General features: G+C 48.1%; 1 protein-coding gene across 1 annotated transcript; it reads right to left on the bottom strand.

Moving 5' to 3' along the window:
- Nucleotides 1-230: 230 nt before the first annotated feature.
- Nucleotides 231-26699, bottom strand: LOC144146358 (sodium- and chloride-dependent glycine transporter 2-like). Its single transcript, XM_077678315.1, has 11 exons — nucleotides 26612-26699; nucleotides 23159-23290; nucleotides 21993-22165; nucleotides 17497-17678; nucleotides 13146-13278; nucleotides 12921-13055; nucleotides 8836-8939; nucleotides 4705-4829; nucleotides 2747-2859; nucleotides 564-792; nucleotides 231-265 (listed from the first exon to the last, which is right to left on the bottom strand). The coding sequence occupies exons 1-11, from the start codon at nucleotides 26670-26672 to the stop codon at nucleotides 231-233; spliced, it is 1422 nt and encodes a 473-aa protein (XP_077534441.1). The 5' UTR covers nucleotides 26673-26699.
- Between the last annotated feature and the right edge of the window lie 1250 nt (nucleotides 26700-27949).

The following is a 27949-nucleotide window of genomic DNA, read 5'->3' as shown; positions in this document are numbered from 1 at the left end:
GGCTTCCCGCGGGTGGATGACGACCTTGATATCGTCTCCGGGGGGTCTGGGACGGGGGCGCTTACTCGTACGGAGGCCTTGACGTCGCTGTCCTCGGGTGGTCCGTTGACGGTGGTGGAGAGGTGGTGGAGAGGTGGTGATCATGTGGACGCGTTGCTGCAGGGAACTGCTGCAGGGCTTGGACAATCCGCTTAACTTCGTGGTTGCCAATGGTCTAGACCGTAAGCGCACTAGGGGTCGGCCAAGGACTTGATGGAGTGATGAACTGCGTAAATTCAGGGGCAAACAGTAGATGTGGCTAGCACTCGATAGGCGTATGTGGAGATCCTTGATTGACTGTAGGGTTCAACGCGCATATGCAACGCAGGCGAGGAGGCGCGCCGTAGAGGAGGGCTCCGGATTAATTCTGACCAGCTGGGGATCTTTAACGTGCGCCGAAATCTCGTGTACGCGGGCGTTTTTGATTTTCGCCTAAGTGGAGATCCTTGGGAGAAGCGTTCGTCCTGCAGGGGACACAGCCAGGCTGCCCAAAGGTGGTGATGGCGACACGAGTGGCTACGTACCGTATCCGAGGAGCACGACGAGCAGCTCGGCCAGTCCGATCCAGGGGAGCAGGTAGCCGCCCAGGTAGGTGTCCATGAGGGTGAGGATGTAGAGGCCGCCCCTGCAGGCCATGGGCATGCCGCAGACGCACATGAGCGCGCACACGATGAACGACAGCAGCGTGCCGTGCGCTCGAAGCCACGGGTACTCGTCCTTGAACGGCGTCAGCAGGCACTCCACCGACGCGAACTGCCCAAGGGAGGAAGGACAGGGGTGACGGAGGAGACATGAACTTCAGGAATAAACTTTGCCGAGCAAAACGGTGTGCCGGTTGTGCCCGATTCCCCCGGGGGGAAAGTGCCTCAGTCCAAAACACGTACTCCTGGGACTTAAAAACTTATTCTGCAGAGATTCAGAGAATTATGTACCAATGCGTAAGTCTTGAGTGTGAGTTTTCACAGTCAAATGTTTTTTGGTTTTTCTAAATCCTGTCCGATTAATTATCTCAATTTACGCTATTACAACGATTCGAAGTGAAAAATTCGCAAAATTTGCATTATTGGAGGAATGCAGGGCGTGATACGGTTTCCGATTTTTCGTAATTGCTTGATATTTTTCGTATTCCTTAGTTTTTCAAAATTTCGTTCCACCAAATATCTCCATTTACGCTGTGGAAATGCAGGGCATTACACGGTTCGACATTTTTCTTAATTTTTGGAGCTCGTATTTTTTTAGTTTTTCAAACTTTCGCGCGACTAGTTATCTCCATTTACGCTATTATAGTGACTACAGGTGCAACTTCCGCGATATCTGCATTTTTTGTGGAAATGCAGGGCGTTACCCGGTCTTGGCTGTGGGGCTATCCGGCAAAGAATGCTACGCATTAGAAAGGCTGTGGTGGCCTGGGCAGGACGGGTCCCCTTCTTCTGGTCCTCCAGCGAGGAGCTGGTCAGTGTGCCCCGCACGACTCAAGTGTGGAGAAGGGTTTTAAAGCAAAGCTTTCTAGCTCTACCAGCCAACGGTTCTTTCGTGGCGTGCGGGACAAGAAACTCCCAACGCGACTGCGGAGGGAAGGGCGGTTTTCCCTCACGGAGCACAGTGTAGATGGCGCGGCGAATTTACGCAGCGTTCCCCGCGCGCTCACGCCAGCGGGCGCATCGGCGCGACCCGGCTTTGTTATCTGCTTCTGCGACGGTTGTTTTGGACCTGTTTAGGCGCAGCTTCGCGTCCAATGCGCGCTTCCTTCGCACGGCTTGATTAAATTGTTCGACAGCACCTCCAGGGTAACCCAGACACGGCGGAATTGAGTGGTCGTACGGCAAAGATACGTTAAAGATTCCTTTACGGGACATGAAAACAAAATGTAGAGACCACATGAAGACACCTGGCCGCTAAACAAACACAACCTTTTGCGCATTGCTTGCCACGAATGGGACTCCGTTTCATAAATGGTGAATTCGGTTGTGTTTTAAAAGGCATTACGAAAGGCGAAAGGAGCAACTGGTTCTGATAAATAGCGATTACAAGAGTCCTCTCAGCTTTATCGCAATTCTCGAACTTATGAAACTAACTAGTTTAAATCGGTATAAATGGGAATCACTAAGTCACATGCCCTATTGTTTCGGTGTTTGCGCTTGTGCCGCGTGGTGATGTAGGCCCGAGCTAGCACATCACGATGGCTAGGTTTCGCTGTCTCACCCTTCGAAAGACGCTCATATCCATTTTCTTTCTGTCTTCGCACGTCCGGGCTACAACGGCGGAGTCCGCCACTCAAGCCCGGCCGTGGCCGACGCTGCTGCTGCGTTCGGGACGCCGCCCCAGCGAATTCTAGGTAACGCCAGGCAGAATCTCTGGGTTTCACTCTTTGTAGAGCCACGCGTGTGAATTCAAGTGACGTCGCATGGGCAGTTGTTGTGGGTATCGTTTAAAGCTTTTGCTTTCCAACCACCTTCACAGCGTGGATTGGAGCCAATTTTTTCTTTCTCTCCTTCTTATTGTCACCCTTCTATGGCCCGTCTTCTTTTCTTATGTTCTACTTAATTTTCCGCAAACGTAATTCACACACGCACACCATACAAACTGGCAGACCAAATTCCTCATCGGTCGTGCTTGTTTCTTCTCTCGTCTGTGCATTTTTTTTTCAGTATTTGTCTTCTTTGCCACAATAAGCGTTTTAAATAGAGTGAATGGGGAGCACGCTCACCTCTGTGTCTATGGCCAGGAAAAATAGCATCGCGTAGAACACGACCGCCCAGGCCTGCGGGTAGGCGATCATGGTCAGCGCTTGCGGGTACGCGATGAACGCCAATCCGATGCCTGCAATCGAAATAAAATGGCGCCATCACGCTTGCTTGCTTGCTTGCTTGCTTGCTTGCTTGCTTGCTTGATTGATTGATTGATTGATTGATTGATTGATTGATTGATTGATTGATTGATTGATTGATTGATTGATTGATTGATTGATTGATTGATTGATTGATTGACTGATTTATAGTGGTATACCCTTTGATGACGGGTTGTCATCGTACCAAGAAAAAAACTAATATATCTATTTTTTTGTATACTAGCGCTGCTCTGAGGGCAAGCACACAATACTTTTTTCCTGTTGCAGGTGGTAGCTGTCGTAGACATTATTTCCCTCTTTGCTTTTCGTCCACCAGCATTCTAATCTTCTTTTAGTCGCCTCGACAGCCTTGAAGTTAACTCCCTCTGTTCTACCCGTACATCCTATAGCAGCCCAATGTTTCCCTCTTCAAGATCTAGATAGATACACTCACATTCTAAAACTATGTGCCACATAGTTTTTTTTTTTCGCAGAACACGCATACCCCGTCATTGGAAATGCCTCATTGGAAATGCCTCCCCCTTCCATCTTCTGCCACGATTTTTGACAAAAAAGCAATAAATTGCTAATTGAGCAAAAAATGCGGCGTTTGGTGTCCGTGACGGAAAAACGGCTACTAGAGAAGCGTTCCAGAGCACAAGGCGCTCCACAGCGTGAATTTAAACTCGGCAGTAACGAGAGGTAGTCGTTCACGCCTTTACAGTGCAGATGGAGTGGGCGGAAGAACGCAGCCAAAAGAGCAAACAGACGAGCAGTGAAATTCACCATCGTCTTCAACTCTCCCATTATGTGGCGTAACGAACGAGCGGGGGCGCAATGCGTGGTAGTCGGACAGAAGCCGTTCGAAAGCGGTGAGGCTGATCGTAAAGCAAAACGTCTCAAGGGGCAAGATTACGAAGCCCTTCGAGAACGCGAGCAGCAAAACAAGGTGTCCCACGCGTTCCATCCATGGGAATCTATGCATTCGCAGTCGCAACGCATAAGAAGTACTCAGGTATCTTCGTATTTTTTTTTTCAGACAATCGTGAACATGACAGACAAGACAGTTCAATTTCTTTAAATAGGACTAAAGCGCCGGTAAATAACAAAAAAAGTACAGCCGCAGAACAATCTACACAAGTATAACAAAATAAGCCGTGTGATGCAAGCAGATGGTACAAGAAATGCAGCAGTAGATAGATTGCAAATATTGTAATTTTGCGTGCTTATTAGGTTCTGAACATAAAAACACAAAGACGGTAGAAACAAAATGGGGGGGGGGGGGGGGGGGGGAGGAAGAGGCAGAAGAACAAAAGACGGTTAAAATATATGGTACATCAAGGTTCGCTGATCTGCGCTTACAATGAACGACTGCATTTGTGTTTAAAAATAAAGATGACCCTTACAGGGCAACGATATACTAGCCGGTAGCGAGTTTAAACATACACACCCACGCACGCGCGAACAGACGACCGCACGCAAAAAATATTGACATTTTCAAACCTCGGGCTATCAAACCTCAGCAGGGATGTCAACGACCGATGACACAGGGGCAAGGCGAGAAAGCGATAAGTTGCCGCTGCTTCGTATCTTTTTGTTATTATACAGGTGGTAAGTTCGCGTAACAGTGGTAGGGTTCTTGCAAGTGCACCGCCATCTTTTCAGTGAACCAAACTTGTACTTATAAAAACAAAGCCGCCAATTTGACACTGTTAACTTCACGCCCGTTGTGGAAGTGCACGCAGGTGCATCAGACCCGAAAACGAAAGGGTGGTTGTCGTCCCCGCCCCACCCACGTCGGCTCCCCTGAGCGAGCGTTCTCGTTCAAAGTCACGCACCGGAGGACACGACTTCGTGCACGGGCACGCCCAGGTTATGCGCCATGTTGCCCAGCACGGAGAAGACGACCACGCCGCCCAGAACGCTCACCACAAAGTCGGCCAGGGCCACCACGAGCACGTCGCTGCACAAAAAAAGAATGGTTAAGGTTCAAAGGGACCCTGCAACACGTTTTTCAACTTTTTTTGAAATCCTAAATGCTTGCAGAAAGTAGTCACCCAACACACCCGGTCCCAGAAATTGGTTTTGGAGGGGGCAATTTTTTTTTCGGGGGAGAAGGTGGGGGGGGGGGGGGGAATAAATAACCGCTCCCCTACTTGCACCAGTTTTGCGGAGGAGGTGATCACCATGCCGGCGTGCGCGCGTATGCGGAGTAACCCGCTTGCGCACAATCCCTTAGTGGCACAGTGGTTTTTGGCCCCCCCTAGGCGGTACAACGGCAGGCTCGAGCCCGCATTTCTGGCGGTCACAATACGTTTGCGACATCGCACAAGTGGGATGCTTAAAAAAAGAACGAAAAGTAAGAAACTGAGAACCGCTTTGGGGGGGGGGGGAGGGGCGATCGCCCCCTTCGCCCCCCCCCCCCCCCCTTGGGACCGCCACTGCACCCGGTACTTAAACTAGGGGGTCGCAAGTACCTCAGCCAAAAATTACTGCTCTATGCTCATCAGATAACTTGGACACTCGCTCAAAAGATATTTCTCTCTTCCGGTCTTGACGTTCTTCCACAGGTCGAATTACGTGAATAAGGCCATAAAGCGGCTGTTGGCCGGTTTTCCGTCAGTTGAAGTAATAAGCGCTTTTCGATAGCAACTTAAAAAAAAAGCCACAAAAACAAAGCAGAAACGGAAGGCGTATTTGGTGTGACGAGCAAATCACGCAGTGCCGCTCCGTACTGGCAATGGTTCCCGACGCGAAGGAAAGAGCGAAAACGCTTATCGAAAGTGTTGCAGGGTCCCTTCAACACTTCTAAACCTAGTTATCAAGAGCCAAAGCAAAGACCGTGCACACAGCGTTTCGCGAAAGTTTGCCTTTGATTGAGATTATGCAGCCTGTCGTCTAGCTACATCTACTGGACGATTGGATTCAGCCTTTCGCTTGTGCTGAAGGGCACTTACAGAAAGTCCAGGCGGCGTCACCCATAAACAAGACTGAGGGGTCATGCGCCGGCGAAGCAGCCGTTAAACCCCCGCCTAGTCACGTGGTACCGCACCGGCGATGCTCTGAGCGGTGAAAAAGAAAGGCGCTGCTTGCGCGCCTGTGGTTGAAGGTCAGCTGCGACGCGATGAATGACCGTGGAAGATGCAGTGTAGTAGAGCTTTTGCTCTAAAAATAAGCGTCAATTAGTTGCAGCCGTTCAAGACGATTCCAGTCGGTTAGAGACAATATTCTCAGTTTTGTCCAGGCCATGTCCGTTTTAAGGTGTTCATTTTGTGCGAGCCCTGATTGGGTGAAAACGGTCGACCCGGGCGTGACGCAGCACAAGCTGCGGCCCTGGCGTCGATTTCTGTGCATGTCATTGGTCAGAGGCCTCGCAAGTGCAAGTACGCCACGATCGAAACGGACGCGAAATGGACATTTTTAGGGGCGAAGCAACTTGGGACCTCGCTCTGGCCGGGGATTGGCGTCCGTGTACACATTGTTAAGCATGCGCGAAAACCGTTGGAATGGATTGGATTGGATTGGATTGGATTGGATTTGGATTGGATTGAAATTGATTAGATTGCATTAGAATTGTATATACTGTACACAGGCGGTGTCAGTCATTTACACGTCTAAGCCCGGTTTATATGTTCATAATTGTCAACTTCGTTGAACAAGAACAAGACGTTACGCAAATATAAGACAGAAAATTAGTACACAAGGGATATTTAGTGTTTTTTTATTAAAACATTCATGGATGCTTGGTTTTTCGATATCTGCATCTACTGCAGAAAACCGCCGACTCCTGGCGGCATATGAAAAATCACGCGGCAGCAGCAATGAAAAGTTCCACTAGCTAGGTTCCACATTCTGCTTGGAACGCACGTGGAGCATGGCCACGCGGTTCTATAAACCTTGTAGTCGGCCGCCTCCATTCCCACGCGTCTCCGCCGTACTGCAGCTCTGGCATCGAGGAACCCGGCCTGTAGCAATGGAACGCGGTAAATTCAAATCGCCTTGCGCATACCTTTAGTGTGTTTACTTTGGGATGAGCTCGACGGTATAGGAACAGCATGAGAGGTGATCGGGAAAGCAAAGGGGGGCATTTCCTTGGCAAATGTCTACAAAGACTATCGTCTTTTTTAGTAGGCGTTGGCGATTGAAAACTGTGCAAACCCAGTCTATGATCGCACAACGAGGACGCTGAGTCCCAGCGCCGTAGCCAGAAATTGTTTCCCGGGGGGAGGGTTGTGGGTTATGAGAAGGGGGAAGTTTTGCCAAAAGGAGCACTAACACTCGATTACACGCTTCCTAGAGTGTGCACTTTATCGCCGGAAGCGGCAAAAGACACACATACTCGGATACAAATTAAAGGGGTCATGCGGACGAAACACACACTTGGTTCATTTGAAAGATTGCCACGTCGGAATCATACTGACACCACTTGTAACGCACAATTCGCTCAAATAAGCTATATATATTAAGGAAAGAAGGGAATGGCCATGCGACGCCACCCACTAGCTCACTTCCCGCAACAGAACCTATGATGTCATATGCCCAGCTGTACGATTGGCTGAGGCCGGCAAAATCAAATGCAAATTAGGCAGGGCTTGCCGAACGAGCTATTTGCGCTTAAATGAAATGCATATTCATTTTCCAGCAGCAAGAATGGTGGAGCAAACTATTAAAGTTGTGAAAATGCACGTAAACATAGAAGTACCGATGCGCATTGCTGTTGGTACTGGGCGCACTATGCTTGTTTCAGCTGCGCATTAGTCCACCGTTTCACAACACTGGCCCATTAGCGTAAGCGACGTTGTCTTATATGACCTCCTTGTTTGTCCAGGATGTCCCATGTTTCACGAAAAGATTACTTTGTACCGTAACAAAAACAAGCCAGGTGCAAATACGCTCAAAAACACAGCAACGGCGGACAACGGTCCGCGGCTTACTATGGTAGCGCCATCTGAGAGGACTGACGGTGAGAAAGGCTGCAGAGCCTAATGACGCACTGGAAGTTCGTTTGAATACCCGCCCTCATGACTGCATAGCAGGCGTCACGAAAACATACGATTTGGCGGGAGAATCAAAATTTTAACCGAAATTGATTAATTTCTCAGTGAATAGGGCACCATTTGCTGCCTGACAAGCGCTGGGGGCACTATAAAACGCGAAATCTTTCGAACAAAACAAACTTGTATTTGGTCTCCGTGGCCCCTTTACGAACGACAACGGAAGTGGCCACTGCACCTCACTCACAGCAACCGGCTGTTCCCCCGCGCGGCGAAAAGCGCGCCTGACTGCGAGTATTTTAAACATGACGCCAGAAATTTCGGTTATTTTTCAAACGTAATCTGGTTATAAATTACCGCAGTGATGACAAACAAACAAACTACGTGAGAAAACATGGTTAAGTAGCGCGACTATGTGAGAAAACATGGTTAAGTAGTGCGGTAAGGACGGAACAAAAGTAGAGACCACACAGGACTAGCGCTAGTCCTGTGTGGTCTCTACTTTTGTCCCGTCCTTACCGCGCTACTTAACCATGTTTCACAGTTTCAAACCAACTAGCCCACATTTACGCGTTGATATGTGAGAAAAAGCAGGCGATGTCACGCATTAAGCGCAATCGTCTTTTCAAACGCGCGCCCGCGCTGACATCCGGGGCCGTCGCATCGGCGGAGTGATACAATGCATGAGCTAGATAAGCGCATTCGTTAGTTTGACGATATTTAGTAGCAGGTTTAAGCTGGCATTCCAGGGGCCACAGGGTTTCCTACTAGTATAGGTTAGAGGGGAAAATGTCGCTGCCGTACTACGCCGCCTTGGGGCCGCCATAACAGCTAAGATTGCTCTATTCTTACTTGGACTGGCTTGCAACATGAGAGCTTCAAAAAGCCCCCTCAAGAACTAATTTAAATTGGTCCTGGGCCACCAGGAATTGCTGTGGGGGTGATTAAGCGGCATTGCGCGCACCAGCTGCTTACACATGAAGCCGGTTTCTGAATTCGTTGAATCCACCGAAGCAGATGATCATTCCCTCGGCGATGCTTAGAGAGTAGAATATCTGCTCAGCAGCATTCTTCCAGACCTGGAATGCCGAATGTTCCGCAGATGAGTAACCGATCGGCCCACCACACTCTGTCCTAACACTGAAAGCAACACTAGCAATGGTTAAGCTACCGTTAGGCGCAGCCAAAACCAGACGAAGGAATGAATGCTGCAAGGACAGCCGTTTGTCATTGTCTCTCCCGTCCTTTGTCTTGTTTTTGCTGTGCTTAACGGTGCTTAGATGTACTTAACGGTGGTTTAACATGGAGTACGATCTAGCGCGTACCCATACGTCGTTTAGCATTGTAAAGGTTGTTGCTGTTGTTGAAAACGTTTATTGAGAAAAGGAGGGAAGAGAGTTTGGTTAAAAAGTGGTGAAACGGGTGGCCATTCTATTGCGGCAGGCCGCAGCCTGTGGCTGCAGTCTTCGCCCGCATAATCGGGGCTTTCTGTTCTTCGAGATGGCAGCAGCGCAGCACCCGCTCCCAATGCTCAGGAGAGGGGGGGGGGGGGGAGAGGGTAGAACAACTCCTACACACCATGTTTGGCGTTCGGGCGCAAAGGTTACCGAGAAAGTGAAATTACAAGCGCGAACGTGCGTTGTCAGTGAGATGTTAGAAAGACTGCAACTTCAAAGCGGTGATAACGGATGTTTCCGCGGTATATTATACAGATTAAGAGTATAATAAAGCCTGAAGCAATGCACATGATGCCAGTTTATATTTTGTACTAATTTTAAATGCAGAGCATTTCAGTAACTCACAGTAACTCACGATGTCACCTGCGTTAACGTCTGTAGTCGTAGTCCGCACCTCTCCCCCTACACTATATAAAAAAAAATACTATTCGGCGCCTGGTTTCGATCCCTCGACCCTGCGGGCGGAACGCAATGTACATGGTGCTCTACCCACTGCGCCACAAAGCCGACACAGAATGGGAGGCTACGAACGCGCCTTATATCCTTGACTCATTCAAACTACGTCAAGAAGCTGCTGATACAACGCATTCACTACCACCAAACTCCAGAAAAAGCGGCAGTGCAACGCCAACATGCGCGGGAGGTAAAACAAGCACAAAAAGAACAGAACTCCTGCTGGCGCAGTTTCAGGCAGGGGGCGCGCCAGCACTGCGAAGTCGGGAAATTTGAAATGCGCCGGGTGGTAGCAGTGAGCGGATAACGGCGCTGTAGCCCATTATGGCGAATCAGTTCTCTGCATTTCTGACAGTTTTCACGTAGAGTGGAACGGCTGTAACTTTTTTACGGCAGAGCTGTTCTGGGGCTGCCCCTGACGACAGTCTCTGCTGGTATCGTGTCACGCTATCTCTGAAGCAGGCTTCCCCGCCGCGCAAAAAACCGTTTGCCAGTATAGGAAAAATCATAAAGAACTGTGGTTGATTCCTCTGTCATACGAATCGGTAAAACAAGAAAGTGAAATTTGCAGCGACATCTGCAGCTGAGCATGATTTGCGGGTCGACGGCTCCCTTATGGGTGGGCTTGGCGAGCGACGTCCTGCTGCCGGGTCGCTTCGGCAAAGGTGTACTGGCGTCATTTCCATGACGGATATGACGACAGTGAAATATTGGTGTATCCCGGCAGAAAACACTTTCGTGTTAAAATATAAAACCCGAAAACGAACAGTCGTAAGTAAAACGTACTCTTTAGTACTAAAGGTTGCTTCCCCGAAAGAAGACCCTGTGTGCAGAGGTGCACCCTTTACAGGCCGCTTGCTTCGTTGTACTGGTGCCATTTCCGTGACGGAAATGACGTCTGCGAATTGTTGGTGTGCCCCGAAATAAAACACTTTCGTGTTTTAAAAAAATGCCCTATGTTTTTCATATTTTGATACAAAACGACTCGTTTGCTCCGAAGAAAATGTCTTCCTAGCAATGCGCTCGCGTTCAGAGGTAAAGGCAACTTTAAGGTAATCCCTGTAAGCTTGTTTTTTGTAAGCTGGCTTCCCCACACCGGGTGTTGCACGGTCCAGCACGGCCTCCTAAGGAGGGAGTACAATTACACAAAACGGCTTTAAGTCTTGTGTTATGAAAAGTATCTCGAAACACGTTTTATGGCCAATTAGCCGCTAAGACGACCTGCTACCATTACGCCGAGTTTAGTTTGTTTGCAATGATCAGTTAGTTCCCAGTGAGGTTGTAAACGTTACAGAATCACTTCTGCTGTCAATACGTGACCATTCACGGGGTTACAATAAACGGCTTTAACTGTCATCTTGCAGGAAATATCCGGAAACAAATTGCATGACAGTTATCCGCTAAGACGACTCCAGCGTTACGGACCACATATTTGCTGGTCAACGTTCTCCACAGCGTGGAAGGGGAATGATTTTTTTGTTGTTGTTTTTTTTCAACGAGAAATCGATGGTCATAATTGGACGTCGAAAGACCCCGGCGTGGTCGTAGAGAAGATTTGACACGCAAAATGGCCAAAAGTTAAAAAAAAACAAAAATATATGAAAGAATGCTCAAATTGGCGCCGAATTTCTCAGGGATGTCCCCAAAACATAGTAATGTAATTAACATAAAAATTGAAATAAGTAAATTTGGGTTTGGGCTGAATTCCAGCTATGGGGCTTGGAAGTACGAGACAAGCATGCGAACCTAACACTACTGCGGCCCATTAAAAGACTAAGTGTGGCCCTGGCGAATGCGTTGGGGCCTTTGACCTGTTGTGGTGTCGCCTTGTTTCAGCCAGCTGTCTTCTGGCGCCGCCCGTGACGGGGGGCACAAGGGGGCGTGCCCGAATAAAGTACTTCTTGTTGTGACGCTGACGGCTGCGGTGGTGTCTGTTCTGGCCCCGACAAAAACAGCGTCGGGGTCAACATAAACACAACATGGTGTCAGAAGTGGTCGAATAGACGCCTTCACTTATCCTTACTGAGGCAGACGAAGAAATTATGGCCGACGAGCAACAGACTCCTGAATGCAAGTGGCTCTGGGTTTCGCTTCGGCAACCCGACACGTTCGACTTCACCAACGCTGCGTCTTGGCCAACGTGGAAAACACGTTACGAGGACTACACAGCGGTCTCCGGAGTATGCCACGCCTCTGCTGAAGTGCAAGTAAGCTCACTTTTGTACTGTATGGGCCCCGAAAGTCGACCCCTGCTCGACACTTTCTCGCTTTCTGCGGACGAGCTGCTCTCCTACGAGACCGTCGTCAAGCGTTTTACCGAACACTTGTGCACCCGGCTAACGAGCTCTATGAGTCTTCTCGCTTTTAGAAACATGTGTTAGAAACATGTACTGAGTACTAACGCGTGTACTAACGCGTGTTAGAAACATGTACTGAGGCCGACGGGAGCAATTTTAGCACGCTGATAGAAGTAGTAATTAGGCGAGTAACGAAGTGCGTTTCCGCTAATAGCGTAGATATAGGCCCATGGTAAGGGTTAAGGCATTCGAGCATGATAACGAAGTAGAAAAAATAACCCAAAAAGAAAAAAATGATGATGGTAGTAAGAAGGCGTAACGATGGCTCAGGTGTCCCAGTAATTTGTTTTTGCGTTGGGCGCGAGAAAATGAAGAGCCGATCCAAGGACGAAGATAGATAAATTAATTAATTAATTACTTCACACTTTCCTTTACCTATGAACCCCACACTCCACCCTCTGTCATACTCTTCGCCTCTCTGCCCACAAAGCCTCACACAGCACACCCGCTATCACTCTCTCTCTGTGCGAGTGTCCCCACAACCCGTTTCCCCCTTTTTCTTCCCCTTTACACTGGGAACAGGCCCTGGAAAGATCCGACCCGGAAGTGCATTTGGCACGAACCAATCGGGCGTGCCATGGGTCGCGGAAAACTTAGCGTGCTCAGCCACCCCTCTCCACTAGCCCCAGTTTTAAATAAGGTGTTTCTCCTCCTCCTCCCAATTCATTCATTCATTCATTCATTCATTCATTCTCATTCCTAATTTACAAAATTATTGAATCAAGCCTTAGTTTGATCAGTAAAAGCATTACAGGACTCTGGTTCGGTTAAGTGCGCGCGAAGGAGTGAGTACCTTGGTCTGCATTATGCTGGACCACTTGGGCACCAGGTAGAAGCGGATGCCGTCGCCGGCGCCGGGCAGGGTGATGCCGCGCAGGAACATGCCACCAAGGATAAGGAACGGCACCAGGGCCGTCACGTACACCACCTGCGACAGCGACGATGCACGCAGAGCGCACTGACGCGTACCCATCCCTTTCGCGGGGAGTGCAGCAGACGCTGCCCGTTTCTTTCTCACCTTCCCCGAGGTCTTGATGCCCCTGAAGACACTCAGGAAGACTAACATCCAGGACACCACCAGCGCCACGGACAGTGGAGCCTGTACGGAGCCCAGCTCTTCGATGCCGCTGCTCAGATTCAGTACGTTCCGGCTGCGTGGACGGAACGGTAAAAATTCCAATACCACGAAGTTTTACGGACACGACGCGTGCCCGGACCAGGATCATGACAGCATCGGAACAGGTTTCCACTTGGTTAGGGAAGGCAGCAACTGAAATTCACACCCCTTTTACAGCGATGATGTACGTGCCGAAGGTCCCGTAGAGGTTTCGTGTCCGTGGGCAAAAGCACGCAGCGCTACGTGTCGAATGTCCGCCATTATTCCCCGGTTGCGTGCCATCCATCAGCAGGTTTATTATCGTGTCCGTGGGCAGACACTCCCAGCGCCACGTGTCCAAAAGCGGCCATTGTTCTCGGGTTGCGTATCATCCATCAACAGTTTAACTTTCGTTTCCGCGGGCAAAAACTCTCAGCGCTGTGTGGTTAAAAGCAGGCATCGTTTTAGGTTGCGAATTATTCATGAGCAGGTTTTGACAGCTGTTAGAGTTCCGCGCCTTCTGCCACAATGCACTGGACTACATCGGAGAAAGCAATGGCCAGTTCCTATCGAGCCACTGCGGCAGTGCCGAGTGGCCGGAATGTGCAACGCGACTGCGTACGGTGAAAAAGAAGAACGCCGAAGGATATGCTAGAAAGGCCGGTCGTATGCGGCAGGCCAGAAATGGGGTAACGCGTGGTTAGAAGCGAATAACCCGGCGAAGGGACGCAAGTGCGACGCTGTCAATACGGAAAACCTTTAAATGGGCGTACGGGAAATTGAAGAGAGACTTCAAGAGAGAAATTGTCTGGGTAGACAGTTCCGGTTTAGTTGTGGAGTGTGCACCATAAGATCCGTTGCCTCGTTCATTTCGCGCAAGCGGGACCTCTCCTCCAGCATGCACGTCGGAATGTACACGACGTCATGGCTACTAACGGGTATGCCCTGTTACAATGCACCATGGAATCTACGTTGCTTCCTGCGACGACTTTTTGGTCGTTTTCGGAGTGTTTGCTCCCAGTACTGTAAGTATCTGCGCATAACCGCAATTTACAGATCAGCTGGCCCCCCGCCTACGCAAGGCAGAATGACCGTAATTGTTTTTATGCCTTGATGTCGGGTTAATGAATCCGTGCTCTGGAAGGTCGCTTCCCATGGTTTCCGAAGATCATCGGAAATATTCAGAGTAATGGGGTGTCTTAAATATATTAGTACATTCCAAAATATACCAAGAGTCATAACGTTTAAACGGCGTTAGGCCGCTTTTCTGATGGAGGCGAAAAGCAAAAACGCCCGTGTGTACGAGATTTCGGCGCACGTTAAAGATCCCCAGGTGGTCAAAATTAATCCGGAGCCCTCCACTACGGCGCGCCTCATCGCCTGCGTTGCGTCGGCGCGTTAAACCCTACAATCAATCAATAAACGGCGTTAATATACGTCGAAGATAATGATGAAACCCGAAAGAGTGGAGTTCTTCGGATGACTTTTAGACCAACATGTACAAAGTTTCGCTCGGTAAACCTTCAAATGTCAGCTTTCTAGCATGAAAGTGTTTTATTCCCGGATACACGAAGATTTCAGTGACGTCGTATCTGTCACGGAAGTGATGCCAGTACAACGACGCAAGCGGCCTACATAGGGTGCACCCCTGCACAGACGTTGTTCTTGCGGGAAAGCAACCTTTAATACTAAAAAGTATGTTATACTTCGGGCTGTTCGTTTTCGGGTTTTATATTTTAACGCGAAGGTGTTTTATGCCGCGGTACCCAAAGATTTTACTGACATCATATCCGTCACGGAAATGACGGCAGTACACCTTTGCTGAGGCGACCCGCCAGCAGGACGTCGCTCGCCAAGCACGCCGACAAAAAAGCCGCCGACCCGCAAATTATACTCAGCTGCAGATTTCAATGCACCTTTTCACTTTCGTGTTTTACTGAGGGCTATGACAGAGGAATCAACCACAGTTTTTAAAAACATTCTCAAGTGGGAGGGTACCTAACATCGAAAAGTACGGTGTATCGGCACTCAATTACAAGCGTATTAGTAATCTGAAATCTCAAAAGCATCCGGTAAATATGCGTGGAAAGTGTCGCTTGAGGGAAAGTCTCTTTCGAATAGCTGAGCCCCTCTCTAGTGTTCGCTTCGTGTAAAAACCCTCTTTAGGGAGCCTGCTGCAGAGAACTCGGCCCTAGCTTAGCAGTCACTTCAGCTCCGTGTGGAAACATCTGCGAGAGTGAACTGATCGCCTCCTGAAACTACTTTTTGCCGTGTCAGTCAAGGAAAGACGTGCCTATATAATATACATAGCGAGAGTAATTCCCCATGTAAAAAGTGAACTGCAGGTTTCAGGAAAAAAGCAATGAATCCAGGATCATAGACGCGGTTACAAACCGAGGTTAGAGAGATCGCTGTGCAAAGTTAGGCGTGGTCATCCAACGGAACTCCTTAGGGGAAGTTTTCCTTCCGGTGAAATTCGAGGTCAACACCAAGTCTGACGAAAAGACGCCGACGCTACCAGACCGGCATGATTTCAAGAGAAATAGGCGAAGACAAAGAGAATAAATGAAAAGTAATATTTTGCTGAAACAGCTGGCGCAGCCATTCGTAAATGATGCAGGCAGGATTTCGCTAAGTTCATGCTGAGATTGGCGCTCCCGCTTCTGACGGTAAACCTGATTACCTCTAACCTAAAACTGGTTATTAAGGCGAATACGAGCACGAGATCAGCGCAACCCAACGGTTTTTCACCGATACAAACACACGCTGACCATCGCCCGTTACAAGGCATCGGGAAGGCTTCAGCAGGAGTGTCGTCACGGCCAGGGCAAAACTCGCAGCAAGATAAACATGCACAAATGAGTTTTAACAGTGGAGACATTCTTCGTGTGCATCGCATTTGCAGTTCCGTTGTGCTTGCCGTGGGAAACAAATCTTTTCAACGAGGTTACGTGCGCGGAACGCGGTGTACAACCCCGGGCGACACGATACGAAACAGGAGCTGACCTGCACAATCGATTGGCCAAGCCTGTCGCTATAGAGCCTCCGTAAGCTACCCAAAGAGGGATTCCTCGCTTGCCCCATATATCGATCTCCTTTCTAGTTAGGCGCCTATCTCGGAATCTTTCTCGGAACTCGTTAGTCCATTCACGACGACCCTCGTATCGGCGACTTCGTCCTCTGCAACTTCGATAGATAGTTTAAAAAACACAATACGATAAAACGAAACAAAAGTTCATACGTCCACTTATTTTCCAGCAAACAGTCCCCACGAATGTTAAACTCTGACAGGGTTTGTTCCAGTTAAAACTAAGTGCTCCCCAGCATCTTTTCTCCCCTTCTTAGGGAGATAATTATTCTGAAGGGAGCGAGCTTGCCATACATACATACATATATATATATATATATATATATATATATATATATATATATATATATATATATATATATATATATATATATATATATATATATATAACACAGAAATAAGAGTTGGAAGTCAAGACAACCTCGGAAAGCAAAGGGGAGGATGTGGTTTCAATTGTGGTTGAAACAGATAAAGGATTTGGAAAGAAAGGAAGAAAGCGGAGAAAAAATGCCCACCAGGTGGGATCCGAACCCACGACCTCCAGAATACCGGTCTGGTGCAGTAACCACTACGCAAGCGGCGGGGCTATTTTTTCCCTCCACTTTCTGGGGTATTTATGTCAATGTAATTTTTTCCTGTGCTTAGGGTGGTAGCCAGCGCCACTCCAAGGGGAAAAATAGCCCAGGAAATCACAAATACCGTATTTACACGATTCTAACGCGCCCCGATTTGTATCGCGCACGTAAATTTACGTGCGCGACACCCCGCGTTAGAATCGCGCAAATACGGAATTTTATTTATTTATTTATTTATTTATTTATTTATTTATTTATTTATTTATTTATTTATTTATTTATTTATTTATTTATTTATTTATTTATTTATTTATTTATTTATTTATTTATTTATTTATTTATTTATTTATTTATTTATTTAAAGTGCTCACAAACAGCGCAAGGGCCTCCTCGGGGGTTGCACTGGGTACATGAATGTAAGGCATACAACAAACATATAGGAAGGGAACAGCGAACAATCGTGCGCGTTAAAATCGTGCAAATACGGTACTTGAATAACCCAATGTCAGTTTTATCCGCCATGTCTTAGCGATGAGCTGACCAGCCAACCACATTGTGTGCACGGGGACGTCGCACGGCGGCACGCGCAACGCAGGGCAAGGCCGCTCACTAAAAGAACTGCTCCGGCGCCGTCTGGGTGGCGTTGGTGCAGGAGTTGGTGAGCTTGACGAACTCCCCCAGGGGCACCAGCACCGCCTCGTCCCCCCGCCGAAGAACGTGCGACTCGGGACCAGTGTAGTTGCTGTCCACGTACCGCTTCCACAGGTTACCCTCGACCGACCCGCACTGCACCTGTAGACGGAAACGAGAGCAAATAAGGGTGGTAATGCGGCGCGTTCTCCGGCTACGAGGGTGGGGTTTTGGGGGATCCGGAATGACCCACATTTTGCTCCGTGTTTTTTTTCTTCTGTATGCTACTGCGAAGCAGTATACCTCTAACCAGCCAAGGAAATTTTCGTGTAAGCGTCAGCAGTAAACCTCCAGGCTACTACTGGCTACAAAAAGAAACATCCCAGGCTACTGCTGGCTACTGGGTACACCCAGGCTGCTGGCACCCCAAACTACTGGCACCGCCAGGGACCGAACCTGGGCCCGCATGGAGAAGCGGAGCGAGAGCCGGTCGTCTTGCCGATTAAGCTACGCCCACACGTGGACACGGGGGAGACAGACGGTGGTTTGGATTCAGCGTCCGGGGAGGGGGATGGTGCTCTTAGGCGGCGACGCATGAAATACGAGTCAGGTGGAGGCAGTGGGAAAGATGAAACCATAGCCGAGCGTGCCGCCCTCCTCCTAACCCTTCGAAAGACGCTACTCTCCGTTTTCTTTCTGCGGACGCTGCTGCGTTCGGGACGCCACGAGCGCGAATTCCAGGTAACGGCTGGCAGAGTTTCACTCTTTGTAGAGCCACGTGTGTGAAGTCGCATGAGTAATCGTTGTGGGTGTCGTTTACAGCTTCGCAGTCCAACCACCTTCACAGCGTGGATTGGAGCCATTTTTTTGTGTACCGGAAGAAAGCGTTATCGTCGAAAAGAGTTTTGCCTGTAGCGAGTAATGAACAGAGGGTCCGGAACTCAAGATTGAAGTGTTTTACACATCGTCTTACTCAAAAAAAGGGCCAGTAGGTAAACATGAGAGGAAAACATGGTAAACGAGACCAAAAACAAGGAAGAAACGACAAAAAACAAAACAATGGGTTTATTCAAAATAAAAATGAAAGAAATATGTGAATACTGTGGTTCTACTATACATGATACTCGGATTGCTTTGCTCAATTTTTTTTTCGGGCAATCCTAATGATGATGGTTGGATTTTTATGCCGAAAGGCCAGATGGTGCGAAGAGCGCACAACAGATCTTTGGGTCAATCATAATGTAACCCATGCAATTCCTTGCCGGCGTGCTGGTGGTCCCTTTCATATCTCGAACTGCCGTAACAGTGAGCCTGTCCCGGCCTCTCTGTACAGAGCGCTCTCTCCTTGCGGTCTTGGTTACGGTCTTGGTTAGCGTCACTAAATAAGCTACGCCAGAGTCCTTCGCTACGCTTAAGAGTACCGCCACTTCGGGCACCCGGAAGCGCCTGGGGGCCATTTTGTTTCTGTCTTGCAGTGTTACCTTTCCCAACGAAACCGCCGCCGGTTCTGACGGGCAGAGAGTGACGGCCGCTCTAACGTCCGCGCAGCAGAGAGAGAGGAGAGGCGCCCAGAAACAAAATGGCTGCGCCCATACGCAAACAAATATCACGTGGTGCAGACCAACCAATGAAAATCCTGGCGGCACATAACAATGAGAGAAAACAGTGCCGACACTCTAAAAGCCTTTATTTAGTGACGCTAGTCTTGGCTAAGGGGGACTGACCTGATCACGTTCCTACGGGACTTACTAATTCATGAACCACGGGCTTAAAAAGCATTGTGTACCGATACGAAACGTTTTAAAAATCCATAAAATAGTTCCCAACGACCTAGTTTGCTTCTTTTAGAACTATAACACTTGTTTACTGTGATACAAAATAAACAAGAAACGCATTTTGGTTTATCCAGTTTTCACTAGATGGCGCTAGCTGCATAGCAAGCAAGATTTTTTTTTTTAATTTTCGTACAGAAGTGACATACCTCTAAAATAAGGAAACTAGGCCGTTGTGAACATTTATATGCGTTTGTAATGCTTCTCGTATAGGTGCATGATGGTTTTAAAGACCGTGGGTAATGAGGCTGTAGGTCCCATAGGGATGTTAACAGGAGTAGTGACGCGAAATTTCAAAGCTGAGATAACTCTGTAAAATACTTCCTTTTTATCAGGCGATATCTTCCAGCAAGTTTAAGCAGTAGACGTTCAGTATAACATATTGTAAATCCATTTTAATCTCTGCCCGCGCGAGAAAACCCAGAGCGGCCAGCATGACAACATCTTATACTTGCCCCAAACTGCCGACGTCGGGGCTCCCGCGACGTAGCCGACGCGCTGGCTGCGGTTGGCGCGCGCTGCTACACCGTGTGTACACGTCATGGTTTTGGGACTGACGTCATACTTCCAGGGCGCGCGGGGATGGTGAAGACCTCGGCCGGTCTGGGCGAGGGCGTTCGCTCGCCCGCGCGCGCGTCCAGACCGGCAGCGGGGCGACGAGGACGGTGACGTCATGTGCTACCTCCTGTCATGGCGGCCGCTCGGCATTCGTTTTGTCGAAACCGAAACTGACATGAATAAACGACGCCGTAAATGATTGTTTACGCTGCGATCGACCATCTAATGTGCCTTATATGATTAGTGGGCTAATAGGCACCCATAGGAGCGAAAAAAACGTAACACAAAAATTTCGCGTCGGTACTCCTTTAATCGATCGGTTCCGGGATGGAGCGAGCGGGAAGAAGGGCACCATCGCCATCCCTAGGCCGATGTAGACACGTTTCCACATGCGGCGCTGCGTTTCCTCGTTCGCTACTCTCCCTCTCCGCTTTCGTCCTCACACTCTCTCTTCGCTATCACCGCCATTCATTCTGCGCTGCGCGTTCGCTCTCTTCCACCCTTCCCTGTGTCAATAGATCGTTCACTCGGTCACGCCGACAGCGACAGCGCCGCCAAACGGACGATAAACTGCATGATAAACCCCAGGTAGCGGCTGGCAGAGTCTCTGGTTTCACTCTTTGTAGAGTAACGTGTGTGAATTCAAGTGACGTTGTATGGGCAATTGTTGTGGGTGTCGTTTAAGCTTCATTTTCGAACCACCTTCCCAGCGTGTATTGGGGCCAATTGTTTCTTCAGCGTTCCTCATAAGTACAAAGGCAATGCTTTCAGTCTAAGGCCCTGTCCTTACGATGTGCTACGAATTGCGTTCATTTTTCTCGCCCTTATAATGGCCTATGAAGGGACAAGTTATGACGACGGCGGGAGGCGTGGTGTGAAGGTCATGTGAGACCAGCAAAGCTACTACGTGTTCCTTCGGACTGGCTGATCTGTCTGGCTAGTTAATCGGACTGGATGGTTAACCGGGCTGATTAATCAGACTGGATAGCAACGCTACCGCATTTAATGCTCCTTGAAGGCAGATTAGAACTTTGTTAAATTTAAAGGAACTATCATATGGTAAGTCACTCAACTCAATTCATTTCAAGCCCAAAAAGATGTCTTTGAAACCAAAACAAAAAAAAAAACGTAAATTATCGAAAAAATGTCAAATTTTTCGCTAAACGACTTCAGCAGTTACGAAATATAGTAATTCTAAATACAGAGCTAACAGTGTGTTAACGGGATGTTAGCAGTCAATTAATTGATGCATCAAACGGAATTGCATATACCCGCTGAAATTTCGCAGTCATGTTTCTTGTCGGTGGCGCCTTTGGTCGGCGGCCATCAATCCCACAAACAACTTTCTGTGACGTCATGCAGGACGCGCCAGAAAAGGGCTAAGGAGTCTCCAGAGATTTATCTTCTCCTTAAAGGGACCCTGCAACACGTTTTTCAACTTTTTGAGAAATCTTAAATGCTTGCAGAACGTAGTCACCCAACACACCCAGTGCTTAGATTAGAGGGTCGCAAAGTACCTTAGCCAAAAATTACTGCTCTATGCCCATCACATAACTTGTAAACTGGGCCGAAAGATTTTTATTTTACTCCGGTCTTGACGTTCTTCCACGGCTCGAACTACGTCATTAAAAGACCACGTAGCTGCTGTGGACCGGTTTTCCTTCAGTTGCAGCAAGGAACGCTTTCCGATAGCAACTTTAAAAATAAAGCCACAAAAACAAAGCAGAAACGGGAGGCGTATCTGGTGCGACGAGCAAATAACGCAGTGCCGCTCCGTGCTGGCGATAACTCTAGCTTTCTCACTGCTTCCAGACGCGAAGGGAAGAGTGAGAGCGTTTATCGAAAGTGTTGCAGGGTTCCTTTAATATCTGCGCTATTTGTTTCAGGTTTGAGATAGAATTGGTTCCACTGGTGTCGGGTCAATGCTGTCTTTTGAATTAACAAAACTGGTATTTTGTGCTTCTTGTTTTGCTATTGCATTTCGCCACTCAGCGGGCTGCTGCACTTTTTCCCCGGGGGTGCCGCTGCCCGAACCGCGCGTTCACTATTCCCAGAAGGAAAGCAGCAGCAGCCGCCAATCACTCACGACTCCGGGCAAGGGGTTGTAGCAGTTTTCGTCTGCCCAGCTGCTGTAGTCGCAGCTCTGCCAGGGAAGCCGGTTGCTGAATGAGTAGGCCAGGTAGAGCAGGGCGTAGCCCAGAATCACGTTATAGTAGAGGCTGATGAAGGCGCACGCGTACACCATGGCCCAGCCCACTCCTGTGCACGGAAGGCAAATCGAAATCAATTAATCAATCGATCAATCAATCAATCAATCAATCAATCAATCGAACGATCAATCAATCAACCGATCGATCAATCAATCGGTCACTACTCAGTCAATCGATCTATCAATCGATCGATCAATTAATCAATCGATCGGTCAGTCAGTCAATCAATCAATCAATCAATCAATCAAATGATCAATCAATCGATCAATCAATCAATCAATCAATCAATCAAATGATCAATCGATCGGTCAGTCAGTCGATCAATCAATCAATCAAATGATCAATCAATCGATCAATCAATCAATCAATCAAATGATCAATCGATCGATCAATCAGTCAATCGGTCACTCCGTCGATCGATCTCTCAATCGATCGATCAATTAATCAATCAATCGATCGGTCAGTCAGTCAGTCAGCCAGCCAGCCAGCCAGCCAGCCAGCCACTAGGCAGTTCAGTACACCATTAGGCTATGTTCAAACTACCGACGTAACAGCTATGGACGTAAAAAAAAACGGCGTGTCACGCAGTTCGGTTGGCTGAGACGTGAAATGACGTCATTCTTTAAAGATATTACGGCAGTTACGGCAACAGTCGGGTCCCGGCCTTACTTTGTACCACAATCTAACATTATCCGTAATAATCGCTTATTCATGCGACATTTACGTGTAACCAGTAAATATTACTAACCAATCATTTCCTTGCTAAAAGAAGCGAACGTGCACAGACAGTTAACGCAAAAACGTCAATGTTCAGTCCAGACAGGCTATTCCGCAGTATAACGAATTAGTCGATACAATCAAATTAAACCATAACTCCACCATGTGTATGCATCATTGAAACTATTTCGCAATGTAACGAATTAGTCGATACAATGAAATCGGACCATAACTCCACCATGTGTATGCATCAGTGAATGTAATGTACAACGCCGGTGTTCTATACTGCTCAACAGCCGTCCGCGTGTGCGCCCAGAGTCCTCACCCACGGCGAGCGGGAATCCTCCGAAGGACCTGGCCTGCGCACTGCTGGCGAACTGTCCCATTATGAGCTCCAGGTAGTACATGGGCCGGCCAACCACCAGCATCAGGATCATGTAGGGAACCATGAACGCCCCTGCAGCAGCGCACAGGTCGAGACATCTCTTACGCACAGGCATACAGCCACGCAGGATGGGAAGGAAAATCGTCAGCTGCGCTCCGAGCACCGCTATTAAGCGAGATGTCTATATAGACGAAAAAAACCGTGCTTGATTATTACTCTGTCATAGGAATCGGTAGAACACGAAAGTGAAATGTGCAGCGAAATATGCAACTCAGAATGACTGGTGGGTCGGCGGCTGTCTTGTGAGTGGGCTTGGCCAGCGACGTCCTGCTGGCGGGTCGCTTCGGCAAAGGTGTACTGACGTCATTTCCCTGACGCATATGACGTCAGTTCAATCTTGCTGTATCCCGGAATAAAACACTTTCGTGTTAAAATATATAACCGGAAAACGAACGATTTAAAGTATAACGTACTCTTTAGTAGTAACGTTTTCTTCCCCGCACGAAGAGCCTGTGTGCAGTGGTGCACCCTTTACAGGCCGCTTGCTTCGTTGTACTGCGTTTTCGTGACGGATATTACGTCACTGAAGTCTGTGTATCCCGGAATAAAACAATTTCATGTTAAAAAATATTCGCGTTAATTGGTTGTTCCCACAGCAATGCGCGATACGCAGCCACAACCTCCGTTTCTTTGAATGCACAAAACACACCGATTATTCAACGTACGAGTTCGAGCTAGTTGGTACTTCGTGCGCGGAAAAAAACCATAAGCGCGAAACATTTTACGCAAAGAAGGTGAGGCGCAGAGACAGGTACTACTGCCCTTGTGTGACAGGTCTTCCGACTAAAAATTTTACTTTTTATGGTGGTTGATTCGGATTCAGTGGCACAGCGAATAACGTTCCCGTTTGTGCGTCTAGAAACCCATGCATCCAAACGGGTCAGAGGAACGGCATTTTTTTAGGCTGCAAACCGTCTTTCCTGCTCTCTGCCAGGTCCACCCGTTACACTGGTGAGCGAACAACACTCCGCCACCGACACTAAGTTGCTGAGAGAGAAGCCTTAGAACGGTTCAGCCATATAAATATTCATGGCAATTTGTGCTGAGGGTTACGGAAGCTTAAAGGCAACACAACGCTAACAATCGCAACGAGTGCGCTCAATCGTCTGCCAATCTTTTCTCTAATCCCTTTCGCCTATAGCATATTCAGTTTTTGAACCTCTTCCAGCTCCTGTAAGCATATGTAGGGAACGAATAGGTAAAAGAACGTTAGAGACTTTGAATAAAATTAAAAGGTCGTGTCTAGAGGGCCGTCCGACGGTATTATAAGCACTCACTATATCGACGTCCACCGGCGTTTTGTGAAAAAATTGCCGCGTCTGGCCGTACATCGCTCTAGATAACGTTAAGCTGGGCAACCTAACCTAAACATAACATGACGTAACGAACAGGAAAAAATCATTTAAGTCACCAAAAGTAATCTAAGCCGTAAGAATTTAAAGGTGAAAAAGGAAAAAAAAACCGAGGCAAGAGCCGGTCTTGAACCACCATCCTTGCGGTCAAGAAACTAAGACGGATCCTCTACACTATAACGACCTTTTTTTTTTTCTTTATTGCCATACTTTGACACACCACAAACAAAACAGTACACTCTTAAAAACTCTAGCCAGCACTTCACTGAGAGAGTAATGGCTAAAATTGTTTCATGTTTGTTAATGTTTCAAACACGGCAACCATTCCGGGGGCTCGGGCTGAGCCCTTCACACTTCAATAATCAGACGAACAGACTCAGAAAAGTACTCTTTGGACTGTTTGGCATCGATGTCGCGATGGCGTTTGGCCGTGCGCAATTTCCAAATGCCGTGCAGGGCCAGAACCATGACGAGTTCATATGGTACCCCATCCTCGCTTTGAATGGGTAGAAACCTGATCCCGTAGGCATCCAGGGGGAAGTCCTTCTTTAGTGTGCGCTGAAGCACATCCCAAAAGAAGACCCCATCCCAACACTTCAAGAAAACATGTTCAACCGTCTCGGGTTTTTTGCATGGGTAACAGTCAACCCCCCATGGAATGTATAGACCTTTCTCTTCTTGCCAGGTTTTTACTGGAAGGACGCCCACGTGAAGTTTAAAAAAGAACGTTTTAACCCATGGCGGCACTGCCATTCTCTTTACTCGTTTAAGTACGTCCTGCCCAGGCCCTGGACGGTACATGGACCTGTACATCGGCTCAGGCAAAACAATATCCGCAAGGTCATGGTACAGTCTTTTGCGCGTCACGTTTGACAAGTATTCAAGCGTGAAGCGGGCCCGTAAAAACTTTGTTGCCAGTACCACCTCACGAAAATATCCTCTGGGTGCACCAAAAGTAAAAAACGCAGAAGAAACAACAAAATCAGGTAGCGCCATAGCTAGCCTCATCTGACACACAGCGCGCAAGAAAGGATCGTTCACGTCACGCAGAAACAAAAACCGGTTGACAACTTGTCGCAAAAACAAATGCGAGAGAGAAAGACCCCCGACGCGCACCCGCCGAAACAAGTTCGTGCGGCTCGTTTGTTCGCACGCGGACCCCCACATAAACAGACGCTTTGGCGGCAGCTAGCCTAGTCTTTAATATTGTAATGTCGCCGGACGGCACTCTAGCCATGCCCGCAGCGATCAGCTAGAGCGCCGTCGGACGGCACTCGAGACACTGCGAAATGAAAAGGTAGTGTCTATTATCACGGCAATCGTGAGAATTACCGTAAGGAATTTCTCACGGCAGTCGCCTCTGATTGGCTAAGCACGCCCCCCGAAGACTTTAAGGGAGGAATATTTCTGTAAAACTCGTTCCCACAGCTTCTCCTGTGGCGCTATGTTGTAGTACGTGCTTTCAAAACGAGAAGACTCAGGTTCGAGTCCCGCATAGCCAAAGTTGTGTTCGTTCATGGTGATTTATTTTGTTAATGATTTTTATTCTGGTTATTATTATGCCAGGAGATCGACGTACAGGACTTCTAGAATATGTATATAGGTTGGATTAGGTTTAATATAGATTGTATTCTGCGTCGTTGGCCTGGGTTAGGTTAGGATTGTTGCAGCTGGGTTCGATTTAGCTAGGTCATGATACGTTAGGTTAGGTTACGTTGGGTTAGGCTTTGTTGGGTTGCGTTGAAGGCAAAATTGTTCAGCCAATTTTAGGCCAGCCAACTTTTATAGAAACTGCCGGGAGAATTTCGCGGAAGCAATTCTCACGGTTACCGTGAGATTAGACGCAGCCAATTAAAAAATGCAGCAGAACGGACGATACTGTCCTTTCCTTTTGCCCCTTATTTTTCAAGTGTTTTGTCGGCCAAGCTGAACGTTTAGATCCTCAGGGGATATATATCGGAAATCCAAACAGGGCACTTGCCTCCACCGTTCTCGAAGACCACGTAGGGAAAGCGCCAGACGTTGCCGAGGCCCACCGACATGCCGATGCACGAGAGGATGAACTCGACCTTGCTCGACCACTTCTCGCGTTGAACCTCGCCGGTCATGGTGGCGACTCCTGAAACGGCGGCTCAACCGGAACAGCGCTTGTTATCAATGCAAGCTGCAGGCCGCGGCGGGCGTCTCCGGCGTCGGGCACTGTTCGGTATACAAACACGGCAAATACGGCCCTGTGGTCGACGACGTTTACGACACTAGGCAGAAGAGAGGACCGGGTCCTCCGCCTCTGCCTGGATAAATGGGAGGTAGCAGGGCCGCTAAAGCTTTCGAGGTGACCAGTAGCGTAAAAGGAAACGGTGAAGAAGAAGAAGAAGAAGATGATGATGATGATGTCCTCAAAGATTTCGGCACCTACCCACAAGGGGGGATTGGCCAGGGCTAAATCGGTTGTTAAAGACGTGGGGACTTCAAAATACTAAATTATTTCCGGAAAGAGGCTGTAAAAGGAAACTCAGCTGTGGAGGTCCCGCTACAGTCTCTGACCTTGGGACCTCCTTCTGTATATAACCTCCATGTATCATTTTGAGATATTAATAAATTGATTGAAATTGATTGAATAAAACCCGAATTACCCATTAATTAGCACCCTTCAGCAATTCAAACGACCTGAAGCAGAAAGAAAATTTTGAATGCAATTATATATACCCCTTTTTGAAAACCCCAAATTTGATGCGCCAACAGATAATATAAGTGGAATCGAAAAAATCAACCCCAAACGCTCAATTGGGCCATTTAAAAACAGTTGTCTAGCTGTTGAGAAACGGGGGCAGTCGAGAAAAAATGTTCGACTGTTTCAGGGACCTGGAACCGCACACATAGTTCCGTAGGTGAAAGTCCTGACCTGAACAGATAGAAATTAAGCCTTGGAATCCTGCAGCGCAGCTCGGTGAAGGTCACCTCGCACTGCCGAGAACCACAAAAATGAACATTCCACCCGAACTTTAAATGTTGGAACTCTTCAAATGATAAAAGTGAGTCTGAACGAGTAGCGTCTAAATGCCAATATCGTCTTAATCTTGATGGGGCAAATAGAGCCACATTAGGAATGCCGAATTGAATGGGAGCTGTGACAGCGAGGTTAGCTAAATGGTCCGCTAGCTCGTTGCCCCTGATGTCCGTATGGCCAGGGACCCAAAACAAGCGTACCTCGTTCACGTGCCTTGCAACAAAAAACAATAATGAGTGGTACAAGGGAGAGTCGGAAGAGGAAGTTAATTCCGATATAACTGTCATCGAATCGGATAATATGATAATTTTT

Source organism: Haemaphysalis longicornis, unplaced genomic scaffold, assembly GCF_048455015.1.
Source record: "Haemaphysalis longicornis isolate Haplotype H1 unplaced genomic scaffold, Haemaphysalis longicornis Haplotype H1 scaffold_7, whole genome shotgun sequence".
Taxonomy (NCBI): domain Eukaryota; kingdom Metazoa; phylum Arthropoda; class Arachnida; order Ixodida; family Ixodidae; genus Haemaphysalis; species Haemaphysalis longicornis.
The sequence above is the reverse complement of the archived record's forward strand: the minus strand, read 5'-3'. Positions and strand labels throughout refer to the sequence as shown.

Excerpts from the sequence above, each read along its gene's own strand:
- LOC144146358 (XM_077678315.1), bottom strand. The coding sequence starts at position 26,672 with ATGTCGGTGGGCCTCGGCAACGTCTGGCGCTTTCCCTACGTGGTCTTC. Across the intron at positions 22,166-23,158 it reads AGGATTCCCGCTCGCCGTGG|GAGTGGGCTGGGCCATGGTG; the intron begins GTGAGGACTCTG and ends TTCCGTGCACAG. Across the intron at positions 266-563 it reads CGTCGTGCTCCTCGGATACG|TTCATCACTCCATCAAGTCC; the intron begins GTACGTAGCCAC and ends GAATTTACGCAG.